Raw genomic sequence first — 10,000 nt, 5'->3', positions numbered from 1 at the left:
CTGGTGGTTCAGCTGGGTCAGCTCGCTCTGGGAGAGGGAAGAAACACATAAACAGGACTGTGTTAGTGTGTGGAGAAACTAAGGAGAAGGAGAAAACAACAGGTTGTCCAAGTTGTTTCCCTGTATAAAGTTGGAACTATTTTGAAGAGTTGTTTCCCTGTATAAAGTTGGAACTATTTTGAAGAGTTGTTTCCCTGTATAAAGTTGGAACTATTCTGAAGAGTTGTTTCCCTGTATAAAGTTGGAACTATTTTGAAGAGTTGTTTCCCTGTATAAAGTTGGAACTATTTTGAAGAGTTGTTTCCCTGTATAAAGTTGGAACTATTTTGAAGAGTTGTTTCCCTGTATAAAGTTGGAATCTTACAACAAGCCTACATGGGGCGGCGCACAATTGGCCCAGCGTCATCCAAGGTAGGGGAGGGTTTGGCCGGCAGGGATGATGTTTGCAATGCCAGGGTTGTGGGTTCGATTCCCATGGGGGGCCAGTATGAAAAAAAATAATGTATGCACTCACTAATTGTAAGTCGCTCTGGATAAGAGTGTCTGCTAAATGACTAAAATGTAAATGTAAATGTATTTATTTCACCTGTACGTTCTCCAGCCTTATTAGTAGGGCTTTGTTTGCCTGGCACAGGTCCTCTTCCTTGTCCCTCACCTCCGCTAGCGTCCCCTCAACCTGCTGCTTCTCTCTCTGTGGGATCACATTTTAGTATTGTATTATTACGTTAGGATACACTCTATCTAAAAACTCAGTTGATATTTCAACACTTGAGGATGCATTTTAAAGAACATCCTACTTCATTGAGAGTCTGTATTTCCCTCCCTCTCCCTGCCTCACCTTGAGTTGCTCTATGCATTTCACCAACTGTCTCTGCAGAGATTTGGACTCCTTGATGACGAGGTTGAGCTTCTCCACCCTGCTCTCCAGCTCCTCCACCTGGGTTAGTGTAGAGATGGGATACATTATGTCAGCTTCGGGACAACCTGGTCTCAGAGCAAAACGTATAATATTTACTAAAGTCGGCGCCACTCCATTTAGTATGATATGTTAGGCTACATTACATTGGGCTACCAATGTAATAGCGGTAGTACAATATAATATGAATTGTAGGACATCTAGTATCCTACGTCTTGATCGTTTAGTATGATTTATTACATTCAACTGCTTTAGTATGATATGCCACGTTAGGTTACACTGTAAAAAAAAAAATCTTGATGATTCCACTAATAAATGTTTAGTAACTGGTTCCACAGCCATTTTTTCTTCACTCAACTTTTCAGTCAAAGTGTTACCTGAACTTAACATTTTTAGTGGGCCCAAACTTTGGCTAGGGACTGTCACGAACGTCTTCAAAGGGAGTAGACCAAAGCGCAGCGTTTGAAGTGAACATGACTTTATTAATAAAGTGCAACACGAAAAACAATAAACAATGACGAAACGTGAAGTCCAACAGTACAAAGACTGAACACGGAACAAAAACCCACAAACACAAGGTGAAAACACACAGTTTAAATATGGCTCCCAATCAGAGATAACGAGCCGACAGCTGACACTCGTTACCTCCGATTGGGAGTCACATGACTAATCAAAACCAACAAACCAAACACACCCAATAACACAACATAACCTACCCAAAACCCAACAAAACGAACACACCCTGACTCAAAATACAAGTCCCGGAGCCAGAGTGTGACAGTACTCCCCTAAAGGCGCAGACTGCGACCACGCCTCACAACCCACAATAGAGGGCTGGGTGGGTGTTGCTCCTCGGAGCGGCTCCGGCTCCGGGCTTGACCACCACCCCACTATAGTCACTACCCACTCTCGTAGCCTCCTCCAAATGACCACCCTCCAATTTAACCCACCTGGATTAAGGGGCAGCACCGGACTAAGGGGTAGCACCGGACTAAGGGGCAGCACCAGGATAAGAGGCAGCACCAGGCTAAGGGGGAGCACCGGACTGAATGGCGGATCCTGGCTGGCTGGCTCTGGCGGATCCTGGCTGGCTGGCGGATCCTGGCTGGACGGCTCTGGCAGATCCTGGCTAGACGGCTCTGGCGGATCCTGGCTGGACGGCTCTGGCGGATCCTTGCTGGACGGCTCTGGCGGATCCTGGCTGGACGGCTCTGGCGGATCCTGGCTGGACGGCTCTGGCGGATCCCTGGCTGGGACCGCTCTGGCGGATCCTGGCTGGACGGCTCTGGCAGATCCTGGCTAGACGGCTCTGGCGGATCCTGGCTGGACGGCTCTGGCGGATCCTGGCTGGGACGGCTCTGGCGGATCCTGGCTGGACGGCTCTGGCGGATCCTGGCTGGTCCGGCTCTGGCGGATCCTGGCTGGACGGCTCTGGCGGATCCTGGCTGGGCGGCTCTGGCCGGATCCTGGCTGGACGGCTCTGGCGGATCTGGCTGCTCACTGGCTGGCTGACGGATCTGGCTGCTCGCGGCTGGCTGACGGATCTGGCTGCTCATGGCTGGCTGACGGATCTGGCTGCTCATGGCTGGCTGACGGATCTGGCTGCTCATGGCTGGCTGTACGGATCTGGCTGCTCGCGGCTGGCTGACGGATCTGGCTGCTCATGGCTGGCGGAAGGCTCTGGCTGATCCTGTCTGGCGGAAGGCTCTGGCTGATCCTGTCTGGCGGAAGGCTCTGGCTGATCCTGTCTGGCGGAAGGCTCTGGCTGATCCTGTCTGGCGGAAGGCTCTGGCTGATCCTGTCTGGCGGAAGGCTCTGGCTGATCCTGTCTGGCGGAAGGCTCTAGCGGCTCCTGTCTGGCGGGAAGGCTCTAGCGGCTCCCGGTCTGGCGGACGGCTCTGAAGGCTCTGGCAGACGGGCGCTTTGCAGGCTCAGTCACGGGCGGCTTTAGCGCCGTTGGGCAGACGGGCAGTTCAAGCGCCCCGTTGGGCAGACGGGCAGTTCAGGCGCCGTTGGGCAGACGGGCAGTTCAGGCGCCCGTTGGGCAGACGGGCGTTCAGGCGCCGATGGGCAGACGGGCAGTTCAGGCGCCCGTTGGGCAGACGGGCAGTTCAGGCGCCGTTGGGCAGACGGCAGACTCTGGCCGGCTGAGACGCACTGTAGGCCTGATCGTGGGGCCGGAACTGGTGGTCCCGGGCTGAGGACACGCATCTCAGGGCTAGTGCGGGGAGCAGCAACAGGCCGGGCTGGGCTGGCGACGCACCCCGTAGGCTTCGTGCGTGGAGCAGGAACAGGCCGGGCTGGGCTGGTGACGCACATCGTGGACCTGGTGCGTGGAGTAGGAACAGGCCGGTCTGTACCGGGAACACACACCACTGGCCTTAACTGGGGATCAGGAACGGGCCGGACCGGACTGGTAACACACCTCAGTCTCTCACGCCGTGCCACAACAACTTCCCTCCCTCTACTCGCCAATGGCTCCCGTAATCCGATAGCCTTCTCTCCACATCTCCCTGTGGCGCCTCCTGCTGCCCAGGCGCCCAACCATGTGCCCCCCAAATTTTTTTGGGGTTGCCTCTCGTCCTTCCGACGATGGCCCTGCTGATGCCGTTGTTCCTCTCCTGCCAGGTTCTCCCCCCTTCCCATCGCCCTCCGGTACCGGACGGCCTCCTCCTGCGTAATATGTCCCCAGCCGAGGAGGACATCCACCAGCGTTCTCTCCTTACCCGGCGCTTCCTCCCCAAGAAATTCTTGGGTAGTACTCTCTCGGGCTTCCAGCCTTGCCTCCGTGCTGCCTCCTCATATCGCCGCCTCTCGGCTTTAGCTGCCTCCAGCTCTTCACGAGGACGGCGATATTCTCCCGGTTGTGCCCAAGGCCCCTTACCATCTAGAATCTCCTCCCATGTCCATGAATCCTTTATGGGTGGATATAAATCCTGTGTAGGTGGATCCTGTTGCCGCTTGACACGCTGCTTGGTCCTTTTATGGTGGGTTTTTCTGTCACGAACGTCTTCAAAGGAGTAGACCAAACCAGCTGTTTGAAGTGAACATGACTTTATTAATAAAGTGCAACACGAAAAACAATAAACAACGAAAACGTGAAGTCCAACAGTACAAAGACTGAACACGGAACAAAAACCCACAAACACAAGGTGAAAACACACAGTTTAAATATGGCTCCCAATCAGAGATAACGAGCCGACAGCTGACACTCGTTACCTCCGATTGGGAGTCACATGACTAATCAAAACCAACAAAACCAAACACACCCAATAACACAACATAACCTACCCAAAACCCAACAAAACGAACACACCCTGACTCAAAATACAAGTCCCGGAGCCAGAGTGTGACAGGGACACACACAGTGCTTTTAACATACAATGTTTTCAACATACATATTTCACACACAACGACATTGTGGATGTTCGTTGATGCAGTAAATGTTATTCAACACCTTCCTCATCTGGGATTTGAACTCACAACCTCTTTGTTCACAGTATTCTGATCTTCCTGCTACGCCACCATGTTTTGTCAGTTTTCAGGTAATCTGACTATTCTCTCATCATTTAATTTATTTACTTATTGACTTATTTCAGGGTTTTTCTGTTTTAATGTTACTCCTTAATCACTATAATAAATACAATTGTTTGAAAAGGCTGAGATTTACTTTGAAATGCAAAGTGTAGGAATACAAGTGAATTCAGTCATTGACACATCATGGTAGCAGGAAGATAGTAATGCTGTGGACCAAGAGCTTGTGAGGACGTGTTGCATATGAATTACTGTAAAACATGCACAATGTCAACGTGTGTCAAATATGTAAGTTGAAAACATTGTATTCAAATCTCTATTTGAATGTGTGGGTGTCCCTAGCCTAAGTTTTCTCAAGTTGGAGCTAAGTTTGGGCCAACTAAAAACTTCCAAGTTCAGGTAAAACTTTGACCGAAAAGTTGAGTAAACTAAAAAAGGCTGTGGAACCAGTTACTAAATAATAATTAGTTAAATGAAAAATCTATATTTCATTTTTATTTATTTTTTACAGTGTAGGTGTTAAGGTTAGGAGATAGATTAAAGGGTTAAGGTTAGGGTTAGGGTTGGCTAACATGCTAAGTAGTAAGTCGTTTAAAAGTTGCTAAAGTTGTCCGTGATGAGATTCAAACATGCAACATTGGATTGCTAGATGTTCGCGTTACACATCAACACATCCACCCCGAACAACCACCCTCTTTTAGTTTTTTCCTTAAGTAGCCTACTGTCATACCAAAGGTAACATATCATACTAATCTAAGTGTCCCGGATTTACGTAGGCCAATGTAATGTAACCTAAACATAAAGTAACATCTCGTACTAAATGGAGTGGCATGGATTTTAGTCAAATATAAAATGTTTTCTCTGAGACCATTATGGGTATTGTAGTACATCATTATGGGTATTGTAGTACATCATTATGGGTATTGTAGTACATCATTATGGGTATTGTAGTACATCATTATGGGTATTGTAGTACATCATTATGGGTATTGTAGTACATCATTATGGGTATTGTAGTACATCATTATGGGTATTGTAGTACATCATTATGGGTATTGAAGTACATCATTATGGGTATTGTAGTACATCATTATGGGTATTGTAGTACATCATTATGGGTATTGTAGTACTTCATTATGGGTATTGTAGTACATCATTATGGGTACTGTAGTACATCATTATGGGTATTGTAGTACATCATTATGGGTATTGTAGAACATCATTATGGGTATTGTAGTACATCATTATGGGTACTATAGTACATCATTATGGGTATTGTAGTACATCATTATGGGTATTGTAGTACATCATTATGGGTATTGTAGTACATCATTATGGGTATTGTAGTACATCATTATGGGTATTGTAGTACATCATTATGGGTACTGTAGAACATCATTATGGGTATTGTAGTACATCATTATGGGTATTGTAGTACATCATTATGGGTTTTGTAGTACATCATTATGGGTACTGTAGTACATCATTATGGGTATTGTAGAACATCATTATGGGTTTTGTAGTACATCATTATGGGTATTGTAGTACATCATGCCCCAGTACCTGTCCCCTAAGCTCCTCTCTCTCCTGGATCAGCTCCTTCACCTGGCCCCGGGCCTCCCCTCTCTCCTCCTCCACCTCCTTCTTCTCCTGGCCCAGCACTGTGTTACTCTGACAGGGAGACAGAGGGAGTCAGAATACACACAGGATACAGTATGTTCAGTGGGAAATTAAGTTACGCCAATGAGCCACTGACTGGGATGTTCAATTCAACTCAATTCAATTCAACTCTACTCAACTTAACTCAACTCAATCTGCCACCCTGTCTCTCCCATCGTTACCTCTTTCACCTCCTCCACCTCCTCACGGAGCTTCTGCACCTCCTTGCCGTACACCTCCTTCATAATGCCCAGCTCCTTGTCATGGCTCTCCACCTCCTCCTTCAGCGCTCCCTTCAGGGCGGTCAGCTCCCTCTCCCTCCAGTGTAGCACCTCCTCCTGTTCCTCTTGCACCTGAATGAGCCCCTGGAAGTCCAACCGCAGCTGGGCCAGGTCCTAACACAGGCAAGTACACTCAGTTAACCTGGGCCAGGTCCTAACACAGACAAGTACACTCAGTTAACCTGGGCCAGGTCCTAACACAGACAAGTACACTCAGTTAACCTGGGCCAGGTCCTAACACAGACAAGTACACTCAGTTAACCTGGGCCAGGTCCTAACACAGACAAGTACACTCAGTTAACCTGGGCCAGGTCCTAACACAGACAAGTACACTCAGTTAACCCTGGGCCAGGTCCTAACACAGACAAGTACACTCAGTTAACCTGGGCCAGGTCCTAACACAGACAAGTACACTCAGTTAACCTGGGCCAGGTCCTAACACAGACAAGTACACTCAGTTAACCTGGGCCAGGTCCTAACACAGACAAGTACACTCAGTTAACCTGGGCCAGGTCCTAACACAGACAAGTACACTCAGTTAACCTGGGCCAGGTCCTAACACAGACAAGTACACTCAGTTAACCTGGGCCAGGTCCTAACACAGACAAGTACACTCAGTTAACCTGGGCCAGGTCCTAACACAGACGGGTCATTCTACAGATTCGGTGACATTTCAGTATTGTCAGTGTCCCAAGATGTACTAGTGTTATAACTTGTCAGAACATTTATCAAACTACACTTAAATTACAACATTTCAAAGTTTTACATGTTTTTAATATGGAGTAGAGAATATGATTTTAAACAGAGATGAATTTCAATACTTATATGTTTGCTTTTCTTAGGAGTATTAAGAATTTCGCCTGTCCCTATTGACCATCATGCAAATGGCGTGAATCATTTTGAGTACACAGTGTTAAATAATAATGCTTTTTTTTTGTTAAATTAATTGTATATGCCCCCTTATTATGCATAATCCATTTTCTCAGCATAAGACATTTTATTTTCTGAGAAATTCAGGCTTTTACCCCTGTCCTTGTATTTCTTTCAACCCCGTAACGCAACAATACCCCCACTCACAATTAAATAATGGTTTGATCCTGTGGACATCATTTATGAGAAGTGACATCATACAAGTCTTCAGAGAGGCCTGGTGTGACAAGTGGTAAGCTGCTCTCTCACTTTTTATAAATATTTCATGTTTTTAAGCACATATGGGCTTTGTCAATCTCAGGTATTCAACTCTGTTGGGGGGAATTCATAGTTAAGATTTCACCAAGAATTGTTTTATAGCTATGAAGTATAACAATGTCTTTTGTTGAATAAGGCCATGTGGCACACTGCTAGCTGCTAGCATCCCGAATTAGCAACAGATTAGCACAAAATCTTCAACCCTGTCACATTCAACCCCATCACATTTTTCAATGTTACGGGGTTGAATGGCTGTTACAGGGTTGAATAGCTGTTAAATCTTAGCAATATTTAATGTATATTGCTTAATACCAATCATATTTTCTTGTTGAATGTTTGTTGTTTACGGTTTTACAGTATCAACTAAAAGTACGAGGAATTTTTGAAAATAATAACTTAAAAAAAGTGACAATTAATTTGTTCTCTCTCCTATATACATTGACATATTTAGGAGTATTATCTGCAAGTTCATGTTCATTTTACTACATAGTGATTAAAAGGATACAATATTTAGTCTTGAAGAGTAAGCAGGTCATCTGACTTGACCTTGACCTACAATTTCAGGGATTCAACAATGGAAAAAACAGCAGCAGAAAGGAAACACACATAGAGAGGAAGGTGAGGGACATCCGCGCGCCGGTGGTCAGGTAATTCTCCTGGACATGGGAAGGGAGCACCGATGGTGTTGGTGCAACCCTAAAAGAACCGCAGACAGGCTGATAAGTCAAGGATGTGACATCCCAAATGCTCATACTCTGTACAGGGTCTTAGAGGAGAACAACACTGCCATCAAGCTTTACTTCATTGAAGACGAGGCCATCGAGAAAGCCGTCCAAGGTATGCCAGCCAATTTGCCAGTAGTTCCATCCACAATGCGGATCCACCAAGTTGTTTGTGTGGCTGCAAGGCAAATTGCCTACCGTGATGTAAGCTGTATGTGCACAGTCCACAACAAGAAACTGGAATGCCAGTGTTTCCAATACACAACATTTCACATTTACCCCTAAAGTTACATCAGTCGTGTCACAGAGGGAGGTTGATTGGTCAAATCCAGACATATGCGGGGAAATGGTGCGTGGCCAAATATGATGTCGATTTCTATCCCGGAATAATTCTAGCCACAGATGAATCCCATGTGTCGGTCAAATGCATGTGCTGTGCTGGACCAAATAGGTACTTCTGTCACTTCTTGATGATATCCTGTGGTATCCATTTGAGGACATCTTGGAACACATTGATCCCCCTAAACCGGTGACTTCTAGGCACATGGAAATACAGAAGGAAGTGTGGGCTAGGCTCTCTCAGTAAAAATGGTGAACAAACTGTAGGCTTACCTAGGTTATTAATGTTAAGATGTTTGACTTAATGTTCAAACATTCAAACAACACAGACATTCCTGCCATTACTCTGGATATTTCTATGAAATCAATGAAAATGTTGTAACTGTTGTTAGTTTATTAATGTGTTTTAATCTGTCTAGATTTCATCTTGATTGTTTAAACTTTAAAAGCTATGTTGACAGTAGTTTAAAATGTAAAAAAATGGCAACATGTGACCTATATAGGTTATCAATGTTAAGATGTTTGCTCAATGTTCAAACAGACTCCTGCCATTATCAGATGGATATTTTTATGAAATCAATGAAATGTTGTTACTGTTATTAGTTCATTAATGTGTTTTACTCTGTCTAGCTTTCATCTTAGATTCTTTAGATTTTAAAGCTATGTTGACAGTAGGTTTAAAAATGTTTAAAATGTTTAAAAAATGTCAACATGTTAGTGATCTCAAAAGATAAAACATATGACACGTGATGCTTTTCACTCAACCCTGTTACATGATTATCAACCCTGTTGCGGGTGCATTCATCCCTGTTACGAGATTATTTTTTTACATTTTTTGTATTAAATACACAAAATATAACATCAATAGTGTTTTTTATTGTGTGTATTAAATCCAGGGTAAATAAGGCTATTTCAATTTTGTCAGAATTACGCAGCATTCCCTTTTGCACATTTCTTGCGAAAATGTGGAGTTAGATTAGACATTTCTTCATCGTAAACTGGAAAGGATGGTGCTGGTCAGTTTTTCTTGATTTTCTCTTTAATTACAATATGCCATTATTTACAAGGGACATCTAAACTGTAGAGATTATGCCAGAAGCTGATCTCAAGCTTATTGGAAAAATGAATAGTTGAATAACAAAATGACTGTGACGGGGTTGAATTAAATTGGGACTTGTTTGAGAAAATAATACAGAATAATAACTTAATACTCTACATTGAGATGGGAAAAGGTATTTTCTATCAAGTACACACATTACTTTGTCATCAAATAAAAAAGCTTAAGATTTTAATGTTCATTGTTTCATCCTCCTCCAATCACAAAAGACACCGAATCTGTCCAGAATGACCCAGACAAGTAC

At 44.8% G+C, this 10,000-nt stretch overlaps 1 protein-coding gene across 1 annotated transcript in view; it reads right to left on the bottom strand.

The window, feature by feature from the left end:
- LOC121568066 (cingulin-like protein 1) overlaps positions 1-7,744 on the bottom strand; it is a 31,545-nt gene extending 23,801 nt beyond the window's left edge. Inside the window, exons 1-6 of the mRNA XM_045216125.1 lie at positions 7,727-7,744; positions 6,292-6,504; positions 6,014-6,121; positions 839-937; positions 587-691; positions 1-27 (exon numbers count right to left, since the gene is read on the bottom strand). The exon at positions 1-27 is cut by the window's left edge and continues 126 nt beyond it. Of these exons, the coding sequence (XP_045072060.1) occupies positions 1-27; positions 587-691; positions 839-937; positions 6,014-6,121; positions 6,292-6,504; positions 7,727-7,744 (570 nt within the window). The remainder of the gene's footprint in view (positions 28-586; positions 692-838; positions 938-6,013; positions 6,122-6,291; positions 6,505-7,726) is intronic.
- Between the last annotated feature and the right edge of the window lie 2,256 nt (positions 7,745-10,000).

This window comes from Coregonus clupeaformis, unplaced genomic scaffold (genome assembly GCF_020615455.1).
Source record: "Coregonus clupeaformis isolate EN_2021a unplaced genomic scaffold, ASM2061545v1 scaf0614, whole genome shotgun sequence".
Lineage (NCBI taxonomy): Eukaryota > Metazoa > Chordata > Actinopteri > Salmoniformes > Salmonidae > Coregonus > Coregonus clupeaformis.
Note: the sequence above shows the minus strand (reverse complement) of the source record. Positions and strands in the feature narration are given on the sequence as shown.